This window comes from Sus scrofa, chromosome 3 (genome assembly GCF_054392235.1).
Source record: "Sus scrofa isolate SSC_HxYL_T2T_F1_AM1 chromosome 3, Sscrofa_HxYL_maternal_Yorkshire_Landrace_v2.0, whole genome shotgun sequence".
In the NCBI taxonomy this organism is placed as follows: domain Eukaryota; kingdom Metazoa; phylum Chordata; class Mammalia; order Artiodactyla; family Suidae; genus Sus; species Sus scrofa.
Window position 1 is genome coordinate 38,388,606 of NC_139385.1, and position 20,418 is coordinate 38,409,023.

General features: G+C 55.9%; 1 protein-coding gene across 31 annotated transcripts in view; it reads right to left on the bottom strand.

The window, feature by feature from the left end:
- CLEC16A (C-type lectin domain containing 16A) overlaps window positions 1–20,418 on the bottom strand; it is a 220,317-nt gene that overhangs the window by 9,117 nt on the left and 190,782 nt on the right. For 24 of the 31 annotated variants that reach the window (XR_014840762.1, XR_014840759.1, XR_014840758.1 and 21 more), the window contains one exon: window positions 3,121–3,282. The exons of 1 other annotated variant lie outside the window; for it this stretch is intronic. Coding sequence is in view for 24 of the 30 variants with exons in the window: in XM_021086621.2 (XP_020942280.2) it covers window positions 3,121–3,282 (162 nt within the window). In the remaining 6 variants the exon portion in view is untranslated. Of the gene's footprint in view, window positions 1–3,120; window positions 3,283–12,407; window positions 12,556–20,418 lie in introns of those variants that run through there. 6 more of the 31 variants (XR_014840761.1, XM_085017570.1, XM_085017568.1 and 3 more) reach the window with 1 other exon arrangement.

Here is a 20,418-nt window from a genome sequence, read left to right on the forward strand (position 1 = left end):
GAAGAGGAATCGCCCGCCGCCAGCCAGGTCCCGGGCTGGGTACCCACAGTGCCTTCTTCAGGGAGCCCTGGCCCGGCCCTCCTGCCTCCTGAAGCTTTCACCCCCAGGGACGCCTCCTTTGGGGGCCTTTGGCCCTGCCTGCGCCCCAGCTCAGAGTTTATAACCGGACGCTTATCTGTGTGGTTCTGATGGGCTCGGCCTCCCCTGTAGCCTGTGCATTCGACACGAGGCTACCCTCTGTCCCCAGGCCCGGCGCACAGCAGGGACTCACCAGAAATCTCTTTGCTTAGAAGAAGTGAGTGCTGGGGGGATGGGTGCCGAGGCCGAGGTGGTGAGGGGCAGAGAGCAGAGCCCGCGGCGGGGTGTGGGGGCTGGGCGGGCGGGCCACCGCACTGGGGTCAGGTCTGTGGCCAGGATACCTGAGCTACTCAGACTGAAGACCCCGTGGGAAGCTCAGGAAATCTCTTTGGGATAAACACGGGCCTCTTTTCAAGCCAGGCAGGAAACGTAAGGTCCCCTGGGCTGGACAGAGGGCGGAGGCCGAAAACACAACCGAGCGTCAGGACAGCTTCACACCCTCGTCTGGGGTAACCCCATTTGGGCTGGCGGGGGTCAGCCGTCTGGGGTCCTTTCTGCTGCTGATCTGGGGGGACCACTGGGCTGCACACCCAGATCTTGCTGGCTGGGGCCGTGCACTTGTCTGGGCCCCTATAATGGGTGGGGGCTCTTTGTTTGGCTCCAGAGCCACCAGGCACACTGGGAGGTGGTCCCTGACCAAGGTTGGAACCCGTGGCCCAGGTCTCAGGGACGCCCAGCGAAGCACCTGCGGCAGACAAGGACCACACTGACCCTCCACTGGGTTGTTTCAGGTGGCGGAGCAGGGCACTGGAGCTGCCGAGGCTGGGCTCCTCGTGGGCTCCCCACCTGTCAGCTGCAGCATCATGGCTGAGCTCTGTGACCCCTGTGAGCCCGCGTTTTCAGCTGTGTGAGGTGGAGGGTGGCAGGATGCAATGAGGGGGCATCTGTAAGCTGCTTGGGGCCGGCCCTCCAAGGACGCTGCCTCTGGCAGTGTTCAGGCCCCGAGGCGGAAAGTCTGGTAACTTCCAAACCAGAAGCCTGAACACTGGGCCACTACCCCAGGCTGTCGTCAAACCAGGAAACTGGCAGAAGGGCACCCGTCCTGCAGCACAGCCAGCCCTTCATCGGGAGGTGAGTTATTTCATTGTCTGCAGAGATTTGGCAGGCTGGGCCTCAGCCTTTAGTGTCAGGCGGCGTGAAAACGGGGCCTCACGCGCTGGCCTCTGCAGGCCTGCCGGGGACACCCAGGGAGCAGAACCCGGGGCCTGAGCATCACTTATGTACCTGACAGCCGGGCTAACAGCCCCCGCGCTTCTGAGACAAGAAGCCATGTCACTGGCACTGTGCAGGGGACGGCGGCGGGGGTAGGGACAGAGGGGCCAAGGGAGGCCGAGAACAAGGAAACTGGCACAAGATGCTGGGGGAGCGAGGTGCTGAGCGCCCGGGGCCATGCTCAGGTGGGCGTCGGCATGCACAGGCCTGGTCTGGATACTGCGGGTCTCTGCTGCTTTCTGTTTTAGGCAAAGAAGGGATGGCTCGCTGGTTCGCTGAGCTGTTGGCTGGGCCTCTTAAAGTGAAAGGAAGGTGTACACAGCAACGCCAGGAAGAGACTTTTCACCCAAATGCAACTGTAGGTACATGTGTGTTCAGGTGCACGCAATGAAGACATAGAAGAGTGCACAAGCAGGTGGCACGTGGGCATACACGTGAGCACGTGAACACACTGCCCTGCACTGGGGCCCCCAGAGCCCACATGGGACCTGGCTTCAGAGGGAGGCTCGGGACTGTTCTTGGCTTCTGAGAGCTCTGACTGAATTTCCCAGCTGTGTGCCTGGGAACGGCAGCAGCCGCTGCTTGGATGCGTAGCCAACCTTGAGTCGGGTTCAGAAATAGCTCAGAAAAGGCGGCCATCTCCCCTGGGCTGGGGTGGGGAGAGGAGCTGGTGCCAAGGGGAACGGGGTCTAAGTGAGGTGGCTTGAGGGTGACCTTGCTACAAGGGCCTCGTGAATATCACGAGGAGGTGATGGATGCTCGTGGGAGAAGAGAGGGGGGCGCAGGAGCCGAGGTGCCCGGAGCCCCAGGCTCAGACATCAGGCGGAGTGAACCCTTTGCTGAGGGAGGCAGAAGCTGAAAACCCCAGCGAGAGGCGTGGCGCCGAGCGGACAGTGGCCTGCAGTCCTCAACTTCCCGGCTCCCGACCCGGCGCACTGCTTTTGTCCCCACCCACTGACCTCTCACTTAACAAGTTTCGACAGGTGTCCCTGAAACGCGATGGGTGAGGGCTTTGCATGGGACCTGCAGGAACAGCAAAGGACACCAAAGGTCCCCAAGTAGGGGTGCAGACCAGAGTCCTGGGCCCTCCAGACCCACGGCTCATGCAGCCGGGGTGTGAAGCATCCATCACTCAGCGGCCCTGCTCCTCTGGCTGCATTTGGGGGCCGCGTTGCTCGGGAAACAAGCCTGGCTCTCATGTGGTGCAGCCAGGGACTCAGCCAGGCTCAGCAGAGACCGTGCATGCACCTCAGCCCGGGCTCCCTGCTCACGGGGTCTCTCGCGCCCCATCTGTACTTGTGTCAGTTACAGGAGCACCAGAGAGGGTTCCAGCACACCCTGACAGGCTCTCTAAAGGATGGCGAGATGCACTCCCCCGGTCACAGGTGACTGGACAGCAGTAAAGAAGAAACTGGTATGTCACGGAGGGGAAAAGAGTTAGCAGGGACACGACTCTTCAGAGTTCAAACAATTCCACCTGGGAGACCCCTCCTCATGACACCTAAGACCTTGGAGGTGGTACTGGGATGCATTTCGGCTCGGCTCGGCCCGCTTGCCGCCTGCCCCCTTCAGCTCTGCAGTCAGGGAGGGCTTTTCAGGGGACCAGCCTGCATTGGGAGCGATGCCCCCTGCTGGGAGCAGACGCAGAACCCCAAGTGGCAGTGTCCCCACACGTGCTGGCGAAGAGCAGCTGGGTGGCAGGGGTCTCAGGTCGAGGGTTTGCAGGGTCCCCTTGAGCGCCCCCACCACACCGTGTCCCGTGGCTAATACCTGCCGGGCTCTGGGCAGCAGAGGGGGTGGACGACGAGCTGGCACCCCCTGAGTCGCAGTGGCTGGTACTCCCGCTGCCGCTGGGGCTCCCACTGGCAGAAGGTGACGGCGAGGACAGGGAGGACGAGCTGTGCTGGTTTATGCACTGGGCCACAGCGAAGCCTGCAAGACAAGGAGGTCATGTGACTGAGCCAGCCTGGCAGCGGGAGGGGTGCCACCTCCCGGACTGTGTGCAAGACCCCGTGAGGCAAGCCCCTGCCTCAAAGGCTACACCAACTGACCCGCAGCCGGCTCCTCGGAAGTCTGGGCCTGCGGAGCCTGCCAGGCCCAGGACCCACCTGGACACACTTGGAAGCAGTTTCACGAAAAAGGGTGTAGCCAGCCACAGGGCTTGGGCAAGGGGTGCCTGCTGAGCTGGAAATCAGCTGATGCGGCTCAGGGCTGCTCAAGCTGCACCCTTGAAGGGGACATGCAACCTCGGGGCTCAGAGGGACTCGGGACATCCTCCTGGCCAAACCTCAGGGCCTTTGCTCAGGCGCTCAGTTCCGCCCCGAAGCGGTGCTGGGTGGGCGGGGAGACCCTGAAGACGCTCCCGCCAGAGAGCCCGCTCCGCCCTGGTGGGTCTGGCGAGTTTGACGCGGGGAGGAACGAAAGCTCTGGTGAAAAGCTGGCACTTACGGGGCCTCACGCGGCCCTCGGAGCGACTCGGGTTTGGAGATGGAACTGCAGCCGGGGGAGTGGAGGACCCCCACGTTTTAGAGACACCCAGGCCTGGGCGAACCCTGCTGCACCAGCAGAGGCACCAGGGCTTGTGTCCCTGGCTTCTCCCCTGCCTGCAGCAGAGGGGCTGCAGGGCGCCTTCTGAACGAGCCCGCCCGGGATGGAGCCCCCGTTCCCGAGGCCACGTGTCCTCCGCTGACGGACAGTCTGCTTTTCTAAAGGGCCGCAGCTTCTGATTTTATGGACTAAACACATGAAAGCTTCCATGGAATCTCACCTATGACCCCAGGAGCCCATGCAGAACTGGTGGTTCCTGCTTCAGCCCCGGGACCCTGACCTTCCCGGTGGGTCACATCAAGCCTCCCCACTTGCTGGGCACACCCCCGCCCCCCCCCCCGGCCCCAAACCTCATGCTCGCCACCTGTGCCACCTGAACCTCAGGCGGCCCATCGCCTGCTGACAACTTCTTCCAGCAGGTTCTCTAGGTCTGACCACGCCTTTCTCAGACTCAGGAAGGCGGCAGGGTGTCAGCGGGGGTCTGTGAACTGCAGGCTGCCGACTGTTTGGTAAACAAAGTTTTACTGGAACCCAGCCATGCCTTTTGCCGACGCTTTGCTGGTGGCTGCTTTCAAGCTACAGGGCAGCTCTGAGTCGTGGCCAGAGAGGCTGCATAGCTCACACAGCCTGAAGCACTTCGCCCCCTGGCCCTTGATGGAAACTGTATGCACAGCCTGGAAGGGTCCGGGGCAGCGGCTCTGGCCCCAGGAAAGCTTGGGTTCCCTCCAGATCTGCCCACGTACAGGCCATGGGGCGGGCCCCGGGCAAGTCTCCCCACTTCGCTGAGGCTGCCTCCCTTCACCCACTGGTGGGCAGGCCTGGGGAGGGGGAGGATGTGAGGGGACACCCTGCTCTGTCCCCACCTCAGGACTTGGGGAACCCATACCCGGCCACCTCGGAGGAGCTATTCTGTCCTATTTGTGTGAAGTTATTCTTGTCTAAGGATCAGCTCCCTAAAAGCTGGGTCCCTATGTACACTCCCAGCCAGGCGCCCCGTTCGGGTGGATGAAACGGCATGTGGAGGCGAGGCCTGGAGGGAGCCTGGTGGCTGAGTTCCCTGCCCCCACCTGTCACAGACAGCTCCGTGCCAAGAACAGCAGGATTAACGTGCTGGAGTTCTCAGGAAGAGGCATTATGTGATAAACCGTGTGTGTGTGTGTGTGTGTGTGTGTGTGTGTGTGTGTGTGTGTGTGTGTGTGTGTGTGTGTGTGTGTGTGGTGGGCTCTGATTAACGACGGCACACATCAAGGCAAATCCAAACACCCTATGTGATAAACCGTGTGTGTGTGTGTGTGTGTGTGTGTGTGTGTGTGTGTGTGTGTGTGTGTGTGTGTGTGTGTGTGTGTGTGGTGGGCTCTGATTAACGACGGCACACATCAAGGCAAATCCAAACACCCGTCAGGAAGATTCCCGGGGGGCAGGCGGCCACAGCCCCATGGAACCAGCCTAATAGCTGCTTAGGGCTTAATCACTTCAAGTGGTAAACCCCCAAGTTTACCAGCTGTTTGTCTGCCTCGAAAATGAATCACTCCTTCACAAATCAAAATGTCAGGATGGCTCTTCCTGAGCTGCTTATTTATCAGAACCGTAGACAGAGGGGTGGGGGAGTGTGCTAACAGGGCTGCGCCTCAGCCTTTTACGCTGACAACGCCCCAGCCCAAACAGACGAATGATGTGGCTGTCACTGGCCCCTTCTCCCGAGACACACGTCTTTTCTCTCGCTTTTTTTAAAGCCCTGGTTTGTTACTGTGAGACTCGCTGGGTGGAGTGTGCAGCAGAGAAGATGCTGAGATTGCAGTCAGGGTACTAAGGGTTCTTCATTTGGGGAACAGACCAGAGGTCAAGCCACAGACTGACAAAAAAATACAGTGCACCTCCTGCAGGTGCTCAGAGTTAAATAGGAAAAAAAAAAAAATCCCCAACCGCCGATACCACCTGTTGGCGGGTCCAGCTCAGCAGAGGCAACTGAAAGCATCTTTCCCTCCCCTGCGGCCCTCCCAAATCCACCTCCCTTCTTTCCATGGCACAAGGACCAGAAAGGCTCGGCAATGTTTCTGGTTTGCTTTTTAGCAAGGTGTCCAGATTCCCCTTGCAATTTCATGGGGCTCCTTCCCACATGGAGGGGGCAACACTTTGAGAGCCGGTGTGACCCATCGGGGGGCTGGGGGGCCCCGGCAGAAAACTCAGGACCAGCGCCTGCAGCCGGAAGCCTCCCCTGCTCTTGCTTCACCCCTGGAAGCCAGTTCCTGATGAGCTGGCTCTGGCAGAGGCGCCAAGGGGCTTTCTGGGCGTGAGTCAAACATGCACGGGCTGCCAAGTCCTTGCAAATGCGCAGATGTGCCAGAGATCACGGGACAAGGGCACAGGCAGACGGCCTCCCTGAGAGCTTGCCCAGCAGATAAAATTCCTGGCCCTCCCTGAGGATGTCTCAAGAACAGCCTGCGGAACGCGTATCAAAGGCCGTATGGATTTTCACACCAGCCGGCTGATTCCGCATCTAGAAATTTACGCTGCTGAGGGGGCCGTGGCAGGAACTGCTCGGGCGATGAAAGCACGGGGGTGTGACAGGGAACGGGAGCCCCTACCCATGCGGCAGCTGGATGCGGAAGATGGTCAAACACGCTGCTGGTGGAAAGGATTACGTAAGGGGGAAACGCTCAAGACACAGTAAATGAGAGAAGGTTAGAAGAAGCATGTCCCATGGCAGAAAAAAAAAAAGAGAAAAGCAAAACCAAACCAAATCCCGCTTCTGCCTTCCTCCTTGCATGGGGAGCAGACTGGAGGGGTTCAAGCCGAAGTCGTGGCAGAAGCGGGTGGTTTATGCTGAGCTTTCATTTGTTGTGCTTGTCCGAATTTTCCAAGACTCCCCCTCTGAATGTTATTTTAAACCAGGGAAAGGATGGAGGATGAAGAAGGCATCCAGCTGTCTGGGAGCTGGACAGGCCAGAGCCGGAGGCCCTAACAGCCCCGGGACCGGCTCCGGACTCCAAAGCGCTCTCCCCGGCTCTCGCTAAGGGCCTCCCCGGGCTGGCCAGGCACGAGGCTCCCAGCAGGTGGACCTGGGCCAGCGGGGACAGGCATCCCCTGCTTTCCAGGAGTCCGGGCTCCACAGGGTCAGGCCGGGGTCTTCCTGCTGCCCTCTGGCCCCTTTCTGACAGTTACTCTGGGAAGATGAACTCAAGAGTAACTCTCTGGCATGTGTCGAGCACAAAAATACCACCAAAAGGTCAGCCTTCTATTTTAGACCCATTGAGAGAGGGAGTGCTGAGCTGGGAGTCGGAACCCCAAGGGTGCGACCGAGCTCTGCCCACGGGGCCTTTTCACCTTGGACAAGCCCCCCCTCCTTCAGGGGCCTCTGGGTCTTTTCGTGAAACACAATACAGTTGGTGAGGATCTCCCGGCTTAAACGGTGGGTAGTTTTCTCTTTACCCATAAACCTGAACTTGACCTGAAGCCCACGACCTCCCTGGGAGGCAGGCAAAGGAGAGGACCCGGAAAAGTGCACCCTGGACATATGTGCTGGGCACCTATAACATTGTACGTGGAACACCCACTAAAGCTTTCCCCGTGAGGACAGGTGGCCATGGGAGGCAGGGGCCAGGGCCAGCCAGTTGCAGCCCAGAGGCCTGCAGATGTGTTGCAGTTATTTATTTCTGTGGCCACGGAAGTTCCTGGGCCAGGGATCACACCTGCACCACAGCAGTGACCCGAGCCACAGCAGTGACAACATCAGATCCTTAACCTGCTGAGCCGCCAGGGAACTCCAGATGTGCTTTGCTTTGCTCACACTGTTTGCTTGTTTTAGGCACCACCATCCACACCCCAGGAGATTCTACATATGAGTCTGGATTTCTGGCTTCTTATAAAACAGGAAGAGCTGGAGTTCTCATTGTGGCTCAGTGGTTAATGAATCTGACTGGGAACCACGAGGTTGTGGGTTTGATCCCTGGCCTTGCTCAGGGGGTTAAAGATTCGGCATTGCCATGAGCTGCGGTGTAGGTTGCAGACGCGGCTCGGATCCCGTGTTGCTGTGGCTCTGGTGCAGGCTGGCGGCCACAGCTCTGATTCAGCCCCTAGCCTGGGAACCTCCATATGCCTAGAAAAGGCAAGAAAAAAAGACAAAAAATAAAAAAATAAAACAAAAAAATAAAACAGAGCTGGTATCACTGGGCCCCATCCCCACGTGGCAGCGACTGGAGGTGGGGAGGGAGCTGGTTCCTTCTCTTCCCCAACTTGACTTGCCTGCTGCTCGCAGGCATTTCAGTTAATCAGCTCTGCTATTTATCCTGGGATTTTCGGTCAAATCCACAGGACCTGGGGATGTTCCAACCCCCAGGGACCTCTCAACAGCTCCCTCCTCGGACCCTACCTCTCACCTCCCCAGTCAGTGGGGGTGGGGGGAGGGCCTGACGATGGGGCCATCTGCCTTCAGCAGCTTAGGTAGGTCTCAGACTGTGTGACAAGAGCTGCTGCTCTTGGCCTAAGCGGGGCCGTTCCCTTGGCCTGAAATTCCCTTCTGCCTCTTTTCTGTCTTCACAAATCCCTCCCCTGTCCTCTGAGGCTCACACAGCTCAGGGCCAGCTTGGGCAAGAGTGTCTGCAGCCGGTGGGGTTTAACTGTTCTTTCCCTTGTGCTTGCTCAGCCTGCCCTGTGCAGCCTTGGGGCCTCATCAGCCCAAGGAAGGCATGTGCCCAAGTAGGGCATAGAAACTTGACTGCAAAGATGCTTCGCTGTTTTGGGCAACAACTGTCATTATTTTAAGAGCTAGTGCCTGGAATCCTCCGGGGTTCACAGTGTTCGTGATACTGTGAGCTGTCCCCCAATACCTATTCTCCCCTCATCTGCAATTACAGAACCTGGCAGCTAGGTCTGGCCGTGTGACTGACAAAGCTGTGGCCAATGAGATAGGAATGAAAGTGACACGCTGGCCTTCTAGGAAGGCTTCTTAAGAGGAAAGAGGTAGGAGTTCCCATTGTGACTCAGTGGGTGAAGAATCCAACTGGTGTCAAATCTCCTGATTTGAAAATTGTTGATAACTTATGCCACATTCCTGTCCTTCCTGGGGGAACTCAGGGAGTGGTGGAGTGAGGCAAAAGAGGGGAAGGGGCAACTGAGATGGGGAGGTGACTTCCCCACGACCCCCCACGTCTTCTGGAGTCAACGCTTCAACTCTTTCCTTGGGGGCTGCATGTGGACTATCTTGGGTGGACACCAGCGAGGGGTCTGAGTCTCCCCCTGGGTTCACACCGGGCCATGCAGAGCTTTACACGTGAGGGCAAGACCTGGAAGCAGCAGGGACTTCAAGAGAGTGAAGGGCGGGAGGGCTTGCTCGTGCGCAGGCTCGAGGACCGTGGGGTTTGAGCCAAAGGTTTCCTAAACCTCCGAGGAGCAGGGAGGCCTCGGCTGACCTCTGCCGTCTGCCCAGAGCCCGGGCTGGTCTGCACGCTATGATTTCTCCACCGATGTTGGTTACGGCACTGAAGTGCAACGGTTTCGGGTTGAAAACTGGAAAATGTGAAAACTGCCTGAGCACCACGGGATCCCTCAGGGACTTTATTTATTTATTTGGCTATGCCCTCAGCATACAGAAGTTTCCCGGCCAGGGATCAAACCCTTGCCACAGCAGTGACCCAAGCCACAGTGATGGCAGTACTGGATCCTTAACCTGCTGGGCCACCAGGGAACTCCACACAGGGACCTTTTAGAGAGCTGAAGAGGAAGGAACCCCACAGGCTTAGAATTTACATTAGGGGAGTTCCTGTTGTGGCTCAGTGGTAACAAACTCAACTGGTATCCATGAGGACATAGGTTCGATCCCTGGCCTTGCTCAGTGGGCTAAGGATCTGGCGTGGCCAGGAGCTGTGGCGTAGGCTGGCAGCTGTAGCTCTGAACCCTAGCCTGGGAACTTCCATGTGCTGTGGGTGTGGCCCTAAAAGCCAAAGGAAAAAAAAAAGGAATTTACCTCAGGTATTCTGAGCACTGCACGGCACTGACGTCATAGCCTCATCCCTTACAGACTCTGACACCTGCTTCCAGGAAGGATCTGAGGTGGCTTATATTGTAAAAGCTAAACCCAAACACCACAGATACTACGAAAGCCACTAAAACGCAAACTGAACCCCGACCGTCCAACAAGAAAGGTGGGTGGCAAGGGAAAAGCTACACCAGAATGACTTCCAGCGAGGGGATGCTGCTGTCACCACCGGCTCTGCGCTTCCCGGGAGCCAAGACCTCAAGGAACACCGTCCCAGGTGACCTAGCTGTCGTGACATGCCAGTTCATGGGCAAGACTCCCGTCCCCTCGCAGCGTCCTGGGCCTCGGCCCCAACAGGTCTTTCCGGAGGATCCGGCTGCCTGGCTGGAGATGGGGCCTCGCTCCGGAAAGAGAAGGCCGCGTCCCAACACTTCTCGAAGCTTCTTCTCCACAGTGAAACCCAGGCACACACAACATGAAAATGGAACTTCCCAGCTGCACCGGGCCTGACCAAGATTGGGCTTCCCCTGTCTTTTCCAGAAACTGTGCAGATCCTACCTTTGAAAATCACAGATGTAAAGACAAAAGAAAGAAAGAAAGAAAAAAAAGACAAAAGAAAATAAAAAAATAAACAACAACAACAAAAATCACAGATATGCAGGTGGGTCCTTCAAAGCCTCGTGCCTACGGGCTGCAAACTTGAGTCTCAAGGGCTGGACGGTCACGTCAGCGACAGAGGAGAGGCGGGGGTGGAAGGAGGATGGCCCCCTGGACTTGCCATCTGCTGTCCCTTGTCTGTGGCATGGGTGCCGAGCAGCTCTCCTCTTCTATCAGGGAAACAGGCAAGGTACGTGGGACAGTCTGCCTGTGTCAGGGAGCGACAGGGACTGGAGGGGACGGGGAAAACCTGCCCGCTGCCACCTGCGAAAGTGGGCCTCAGCGTGGCCGAGGTTTTCTGTTCTTCCAGAGAGCCTGGATATCTGGATTTTGGGGTCAAATCTCCTGATTTGAAAATTGTTGATAACTTATGCCACATTCCTTTTTTTTGTGGTTGTTTTGTGGGTTTTGGGGGGCTGTGCCTGCAGCATGATGAAGTTCCCGGGCTGGGGATCACACCTGTGCCACAGTAGTGACAATGCCAGATCCTTAACCCACCAACCCGCCAGGAAACTCCACAGTTTTTTTTTTTTTAATAAAAGAAGCAGGCAGCCCCAGGCAGGCCAAACATAGCGCATCTGGTACGTGTGTGCGCCCCTGCTCCAGGCTGAGGAGGCTGGTGTCACACACCATAGCCACCCTGCTCAGCTCCCGAAGTGTCTGAGTCTGAGGCACGTGACGCCAAGCCAATGAAGGCTCCCAGAGATGTGCTTCAAAGAAGTCCAGTTTTAAGAGACCTATTTTAGGAAAAGCTCTAAGATTCGGAGGGGAGAGCCGTCTGCCCTAACGGAAAACCAATGTCTATTCACGCTTGAGGGCTGACACCCCTGCATTTTCCACAACCTCAGCTGGAAGGAGGACCGGGCGGGGGTGCCTGAGCCTGCCTCTCACAAGCAGATCCGCTGCACGGCTGCAGCCTGGAGGCGGCGCGGGCTGCAGGTTGTGAGGATGCAGCGTTTGTATTTTTCTCACCACTCCTCGATGCTGGGAAACAGTAAAAAAATCAATCGGCCCCGTGACCCCGCGCACACAGCTGAAGATGGCAAGTGCGGCCATGGCCTTACTTCTCCCCCGCTGGCTCCTTCCTCGGCTCTGCCCTTTCACCTCCCGCCGTCTGCCAGGGCCCCGGGGCGAGAGAGGAGGGGCTGGGCTGAGACAAGTGTGGCACTTCAGCCTGCAGTGGCTCTGGACAGGCTGCAGCCCACAAGGCCCGCAGGCTTCACAGAGCTGTCTCCGCAGGCTTCTGACAACCCCTCCCCCTACAAGATGCAAGCAATGCCCAGAGGTGGGGGAGCCACTAAGCTGGAGGCCCCCACCAGAAAAGCCAAATGGCCTTCGACCCTTCAAAGAACGTTGGGGGAACGGGGGAGGGGGGAGGGGGGAGGAAGCAGGGTTCAGAGTCAAGTCCAACAGCCGTGCACCCGCTGGGCCAGGCAGGCCAGGTGCCCCCCAGGCCTCCTCTAAGGAATTCGCACAACGAGGAAGGAATCCACCAACACAGGCACAGGATGCAGAACAGCAGTGACCCTGCAGGCTGGCAGGACCCTGGGGGTCCCCCGCGGTCCCCTCACTCCCTGCTAGGACCCCGAGGCTTTGGTGTCTGCACAGGGACCCTCCTCAGTCTCCCCTAAGTGAGTCACAAGATTTACTGTCTCAGGGTTGCAGGCACAAAACTCTGGGCTCTGGGGGCAAGATCTGGCCTCCCCCCAACTGGGGACCCTAGGTGATTTTCTGATTTTCTTCCTGTGCTCTTCCTGTCCAGCCCTGGGGACAGATCTGCATATCGAGCATCTGGGAAGAGGGCACTTCTACTGCCTCGGTGGGCCCAGCCTGAGCAGCCTCACCACAGGTGACCCCTGGGTCACTGACTGCGCCTCAAAATGCTTAAAGGCTTTTATTTCTGGTTGCTTTTTAAGGGATAACATGTCTGATATATAAAAATAGCTGGGAACGTGCAGGCTCTTTTAGCCTATAGCTGTTTATCCATGGACAAATCCTCTTGGATTTTAAGGACTATACTTGAAAACCTGCAGAAAAGAAAAAATGGTCTTTCAGTATCTTGTTTTCTTGGGGAACCTCTATCCCAACTCTGCCCCTCAGGGTGTTTTCTTTCTCAGGTGAGGCCTGCCTGTGTGGGCTGCCACCCACGGGAGAGATCCAAGGTCAAAGTGTCCAAGGTCCAAGGTCAGAGTGCCTAAGGTCCGTGGTCTGAGTGTCTAAGGTCCAAGGTCAAAGTGTCCAAGGTCCAAGGTCAGAGTGTCCAAGGTCAGAGTGTCTAAGGTCCAAGGTCAGAGTGTCCAAGGTCCAAGGTCAGAGTGTCCAAGGCCCAAGGTCAAAGTGTCCAAGGTCCAAGGTCAGAGTGTCTAAGGTCCAAGGTCTGAGTGTCTAAGGTCCAAGGTCAGAGTGTCTAAGGTGCAAGGTCTGAGTGTCTGAGATCCAAGGTCAGAGTGTCTAAGGTTCAAGGTCTGAGTGACTAAGATCCATGGTCTAAGTGGCCCTTCGGTCGCAGGGTGGGGGGGCGCTGTGTGACCATGAGCACTTCACGTGCGGGCCTCTCTCTGCTGCCTGGGACGCACACAGCCCCTCCGCAGGCCACAGAGGGCTGGCGGGCAGGTGGGGTCTCTGAGACTCTCGTGGCGTAGAGCGGGACTTGGGCTTCACTCCCCAGGCCCAGGCCCTGCCTGCCCAGCCCCTGCCCTCCTCCGATGGCATTACCGGCCGTACAACAGTAAGCAGAGAGCTCCACAACAGTCTCTCAGCCACGGCATTAGCCAGGCCAGCGGTGGCCATCTCGGCTGCCTCTTTACGGAGGCAGAAAACGGGGCTGAAAGAGCAGCAAGAGGGAGGTGAGTTAGACAGTTATCAGGAAGCCCTTCCCCAGGGAACTATATCTGATCCTTGGTGACGGAACTTGATGGAGGAAAATGTGAAAAAAGACTGTGCATGGACGTGTGGCTGGGTGACTCGGCTGGGCAGCAGAAGTGGACAGAACACTGCAATCAACTATAATAAACAATTTTTTTTTTAAAGAAAGGAAGCACTTCCAGACGGAGGGGGACGGGGGTCCCTGACCCCTGACTCCTGTGGCTCCCAGGCTGAAGAGGGCTGAGCCTGGAACCAGCGGGCAGGGCCGAGGTGGGTCAGCTACAGCCCTGCCTGCCAAGGACGACCTCTGAGATTCTCACTGGCCCAGTCTCTCATCCCAGCAGCCTGCTCTGTGCTCTCAGGACAGAAGGGGCAAGGCCGCGTGGCACATCCCACGCTGACACACATGCCTGCCCCGTGTGTTTGACCAGGTGATGGTGTGCCAAGGGGCCAGAGACACCTTTTGATGCCCACACTCCCAAAGCAGCCCACACAGCCCTGGTCCTGTTCTGTGCATGTCGGCTGGGACTGGGGCTCTGCAGAGGGTGGGGGGGCTGCTGCTGCGGTGGGGCCACGTCACCACAGCCTCTCCCACTGTGTGTCATAACAGACTGGGGTTAGGCCAGACCAACAGACGATGACATTTGATGACACATCAGCGACAAGAAGACGTGGCGATGCTATCTGGACCATGTGGGGCAGATGGGATCAGGGAGTGTGTGAGGAGCCACACAACGACCGCGATGGCTATCAGCCCCGAGCCAGCTTCAACAGCCACGACTGAGGTGGCCGGACTGTCACCTCCTGTCCTGGCAGAACTGGGGGGCACGGGCCATCAGGCAGTGGCGCCCACGTCCCCGTCACCCACACCGGAGGAGCCTCGGGAGGAAACATTTGGCTCTGGGCCTGCAGTTCCCACTCTGGGCACGGGGTGTGGGGGAGCAAAGAGAGCGCCGGGTTCCGGCCACCCCGCGGGGGCGTGTGGCCCTGAGGGACCAACTCCCCCACAAGCCTGTGGCTCTCACTTGTAAGGTGGGGTGACAACAGGGCCTGCAAGGCTCGAACAAGTTGCTGTGGTCTAAGTGCTGGGGCAGCGCAGGCTTCGCTGAGTCCTTAGCTGGCACCTGGGGGACCTGGAATCTGTGCCCAATGAGGCAAGAACTGGGGATCTTCACACTTATGAGCGTCTTTACAGCTGGGGTACGTGAAGGAAGGAACAGCTCAGCTCAGGAGAGGTAACAACACAGCACAAAGCAGAATCCTTCCCCGTGTTAGTTGCCCTTTAGCTGTTAGGACTGGAGGGTTTAGGAGTCAAGAGGGACAGGGCTTTTCTAAGGGAAATTTAAATCTCCTAAGTTTAAGGGATTTATATGAAAACAGGGTATGAGAAAATGGGGTTCTTGTCGCTTTCGCCTAAATTCTTACCATCTCAGCCTGTTAGGTGTGGGTTCAAGACACATATGACTGCATCCTAGTTGTTAGTGTTTCTTTGCTGGAGAGTTGAATGCTTTAGAGGGACCCCTATGAAATGGCCCATATTCAACCAACATGACCAATCAAAGTGGCACCTTCCTATGATTCAACCTGATACGAACTGGTCCCTCCCACAGACCTCCATGGAGGGATTCCTGGAGGAAGGGGATGGGGAAACAGCCGGCTGGGTAGTCAAACACGTGCCTTTGCCCTGGCTCTCCCTTCTCAGTTCCCATCACACCCGTGTGTGTGTCTGTGTGCTCACATGTTGTGTGCGTGTGGAGGCTCACATGTGTGTACCTCTCTCTTCAGCTTGGATTCATCTTCTCACTTGCCAAAGGCAGCAGCTTCAACAAAATGTTTGGGAATGATCTTGGCATTTAAGGGGAGGTGTGTGTCTTCTTGATGGAAATGCCTGGAAAGTGCAAAGAGGGGCTACGAGGGCTTGGAGGGGCTTCTCAGATGAGCTCCGGTTTTCCCTTCGTGCTCCCCTGCAAATGCTAAGCTAATGCGTTTGACGTTAAAATCACCCCGGCTGTTCTGCATTTGTAGTTTTGACTTTTTTTTTTTTTTAGTATTATTAATATTTCATCATAAAAGTATTGATTTCCTTTAACTAAGAGACTTTAAAGTTTGCTTGCATCCTTAAGCATGATTTTATTATGTCTTGGGGCCAAATGTTTTTTTCCCTCCTCCCCCCAAAGGAATGCTTTTCCTTTTATATAATGTGTGTCAAGAAGAAAAAAGGAATTGATTCACAGAATTCTGCATCGTAGGCAACTTTTAGGGACCATGTGCAGTGGGGGGGGGGGGTATTTGGACAGACATCCCAAACGTGACCGCAGTGTCTCATTGTTAAGCCAGAGGTAAGAACTGAAGCACAAAATTTACGTTAACATACGAGCTAGTGCCAGCAAGAGAAGCGACCATGGGAAAATTAAGACAACTCCAGACATGACCCCCAAGCTTAAGAACCCCTTTCCAGTGCCAGAGTTTCCTCACGACCTCAGTTTCCACCCTGCCATCTCTCTTCCTGCCCTGCAGAAGCCAAAAGCAAACAAGAAGAAATACTGCTGGTTTGGGGTTGCCTAGAGAAGGCTCCGTTTCCCCCTCTCTCTACATCTCTGATGCCAGCTGCGGAGTTAGGGAAGGAATGCCCGGTTTTACGGAGCCGTCCAGGAAGAGGGTGGAGGGCAGTGACTGGCAAACCGAACGAAGAGCTCTGAAATGTTTAAATATTGAACATCCTTTTTCCTTCCTCCACATGTATTATTAACTGGGACCCGCATCACCGTGTACGTGGACTACATTTCTTCCCAGGAATCCCAGATACAATGGACAATGCTTGGGCTGGTGGCCGGGGGCGGGGCCCAGTTTGGGGTTTCTTTCTCTCCTTCCCTCGCTGGAAACCCTTTACGGGCAGCCCCACGTTTGTAGAGCCCTGGATTCCTGGAAACGTCTCAGCCTTTCAGTGACCCCTGGCGCCCGAATGCGGATGATGAGTGCCCCAAATATTGACAGGCTGGACTCTCTTCCCCTGCCCAACAAGGGAGCAGTGTCGGAGGGAGGCTGCAGGAAAGATGCTGTGGCCACCGGACGAGCGAGGAGGCGGCGGCAGCGGCGGCGGTGGACGTGTCATTAAGACAGAAGCTCTATTGTCAGGGAGGAGCCACGGGTCCCCTGGCTTGGCTCAGGTAGAAATATGCCTGTGATGCCTCTTGAACGTCAGAAGTGCCCCGTTAAAGAAAAAAAAAATCTGTCTATAGCCCCCAGAGGTCCTCTGTTCAGTGATGGGGGCTGGCAGGGGCCCTGCTGGGACACGAGAGGCATGCGGGATGTCAGCAGCCACACACACTCAGGGCTGGGGCCTTGGCGTCACTCCTTGTGAAGGTGAATGTTTGGGACCAGAAGTACAAGCCTTGAATCTCTCCAGAAAGCAAAGTGGCACCTTTTCTTGGGGATGAGAAAGGAGGGCGGGGGTGGGCCATCCATGCTGCCCACGCGCAAACCGGCCGCCCTCCCGTCAAAGGCCAGCCTCTGGTTCTGCCAGCTGGGTGGGCTGGCTAGAGGCGTTCCTTTGTCCTGGGCTTTTATCTGTTCAAGTGAAACTGTCCCAAATGACCGGCCTTGCAGCTTCCACTTTCCTTTAAAAGACAGGACTACATTTGAGATCGATGTTTTCCCCTGAAACGCGGGCTAAATTTATCCTTCCCTGCATCCTGCTCTCTGCACTCAGCCGGCCCTCGCCTTGCTGAGTGAAGCGTCTCTCTTCAGCCGCCCCGGCCTGGCGGGCGTATGCGGGCACTGGCCCTGTCCGGCTGCTCATCGCGCACAGAGCCCCCCCGGTTTCCTCCAAGGCTCCTCTGCGGCCTCGTTCCCCGAAGCCCCGTGAGGTCAGCTCCGACCTCCCAGCATCTTCCCTGGGCTCCGGTTGTCCAAATCTGCCCTGAAAAGGCCTCGGGTTGGCTGGCTCTGGAGCACCCCCTCCCGGACAGCCCCGGCCCCCCAAAGTGGCTGAGTGCTTGTTATCTGATTGTCTTTGGAGGCAGCGAGTTGATGGAGGCTGCTGTGGGCTTTACAGACTGACCTGACCGGAGTGCTTACTTCTCTCTCCTGGTCTCGCTTGGCAGGCTGCCTTGTGAGGGAAATTTCACTGATTGATTTCATGCCTCGTGCCCGGCGAGCCCCAGATTTCTGCAATCTTTATTCATGTACTGGCTGCAGGAGAACGTGCCCGAAACGGGCATTTGGAGCTACGGTTTCTATTTTACTATTAACCTGTGGACTCTCTTTTTGGCAGGAATATGAGATAGAATGAAAATGAGTCTTGCTGGAAAGGATGTGTGTGCCAACGCTGGCAGGGGACTGTGCCCACACGCACTGGAGGGGACTTTGCCCCAAAGCGCCGAGCAGGCCAGCATCTCTGGAGACCCCGTGATAAACATACAGGGTCTGGGTGTGGCCAGAGGAGCAGTCCTCCCCAAACCCCGTTCTGTTTTCGGGAAAGCAGCCTGGTGAGGTGCTAGCAAGAGCCCTCAACTGGAGAATTCTCACCAATCCTAAGGAGAGCCTCCTAAAGGAATAACTGGAAACTCGGAAGAAGATTTTGGGGTGAGGATGCTCATCCAAGGGCAGCTCAAAAAGCAGCAGAAACAACTGCAGTGGCCAAGATGAGAGGCCTGGCTAAGGAAATACCAGCTAATATCCAGACGGTTCCAGGCTGAATTAAGTCTCCTTCAAAAGGCTGCACCCGTGGCATAAGGAGTTGCCAGGCTAGGGATCGAATCAGAGCTGTAGCCGTTGGCCTACACCAGAGCCACAGCCACAGCCACGCCAGATCCAAGCCAAGACTTTGACCTACACCACAGCTCATGGCAACGCCGGATCCTTAACCCACGGAATGAGGCCAGGGATTGCACCTGTGTCCTCATAGATACCAGTCGGGTTCATTTCCGTTGAGCCACGATGGGAACTCCTTCAAATTCTTATGTTGATGTCCTGACCCCTACTTCCTCAGAATGTGAACTTATTTGGAAAGAAGGTCATTCAGTGTGAATGGTGTCCCTATAAAAAGGGGACATTAGGACACGGAGCCACATGCAGGGAAAACCACGGGAAGATGAAGCCAGCGATCAGGGTGATGTGTGTAGAAGCCAAGGGACGACAAGCTGGCCAGCCAACCACTAGGAGCCACAGAGGGGCCTGATGCCCCTCATCACCTTCGGAAGGGACCAACCCTGCTGACACCTTGATCTCAGACTTCGGCCCTTCACAACTGTGAGAAGAACCATTTCTGCTGGTTTAGGCCATTTGGTTTGTGGTACTTTGTCACAGCAGCTGTAAGAAAGGCGCACACAGACTCACACTATTCTATGGCCATTACACATGAAGCATTAGGAAGAGGTATTTGGCAGTGCAGGGAAATGCTTCAGGCTCAGCGGTATTGTTCTAACAAAACCCCTGCACGAAAGGATTTACTGTATAGCACAGGGAACTACGGTCAATATCTCATAATACCCTATAATGAAAAGGAATATGAAGCTGTATACCTGAAACTAACACAATGTTATAAATCAACTATAGTTAAAAAAAAAAGGAACCCTCTGTTTACAGGAAATAGCAGGTGTGTGGGGATAGGGAGAAGGGAAAAACAAAAAACCCCAAACAAAACCCCCCACAACCCAGCAAGTCTGATCGTGGGCTGTACATGTGTCCATGGATGCCCACTGTGCACTGTTTGTGATGGCAAAAACCAGGAAGCAACTGGTGCCGGGGTGGGAGGCACACCATGGAATACTACACAGCCCTGAAAAGCAATGTGCGAAATTTATGTGTTAACCCAGAAAGGTTTCTGCTTCACAGTGGTGTCTGAAAAATCAAGCTGTAGAAAGGTACACAGAATGCCGCTGCTGCTGCTTAGGTTTAAAACAAAAAGAGGCCGTCTAAAGCGTAAGACACCTAGATTCATCCCCCTTGTCCTAAACCCTCGAGGGTGGATGTGTTCTGGGGTTTAGACTGAAGGGGTAAAGGCCACGTGGGGCATACGCATACGTTAGGTCACGCCCTCAGCTGGGTCTCAGGCAGTTAAAACCAAACCTATTACATTTCTGCAGGAAAAAAAAAAAACAAGTCTATTCACAATAATGACATTTGCAAGTCTTATAAACAGCCTATAAATAGTTCAGGGCAGGTTTTGCCACCAAGTGAGTTACGAAAACTCTTTTGGTGTTTGGCGCTGTGTGGATTGCAGAACTGGAGAGAAGGGATGAGGCTGTGTGTGGCCCACTGCAAAGCGGCATGTAGGCCCGCCGCTGCACGGAGAAGGGTCTGGGAGGAGATGAGCCAAACCGTGGGCATCTGGGGGGTGGGGGGATGGGGGAAGAGCGGTCAAAGGGGACTCAGGTCCTGTTTGTAACATTACAAAAAATATTTTTTTAAATGAGACATCAACTCATGTATTTCTTGGATAACTAAAAATTAGGGGAAAAAAGTGAAATAGAAAAAAAAAAAGCAGAGAAAACACAGATGAGAACTAGAATATTAGTGAAGCTTTTTTTTTGGGGTGGAGGGACTGTGGTGATTTCTTCTTCCTGTGGCTTTACAGTTTCCACTGTCACCAGCTCATCCCCAGGGCCCTGGTGACTTGGCAGGGCTGAACCCCGCTCTCCCTGACTCATGGCCACCAGCACCCCGCATTGCTCTTGCTCCGAGCGGCCGCTGCGCCTCCATCACCAGGAAGTGTGGGCCCTTCCCAGAGCGGGCGCTGCTCACACACGTGCCACTTTGATTCATCGTCTCCCTTTCTCTCTCTGTCCTTTATTTTTCTGCCCTCTTTGGCCTTTGATTGCTTTTCGGGAGTTTATCATATTGAACTTTTATCCCCTTCCAGGAAAGCCTATTCTTTTTTTCTTCCCTTTCACAATTAATAAATAATCGTGAGAGCACTTCTTTGGACAGAAGCACATCCTGCCTCCTAAAGAGAACTGCCGGAGCGTCTCTTTTGGGGCCCCTCCGGGTCTGTGAAGGGCACATCACCTGTCACTAGAAGAGGA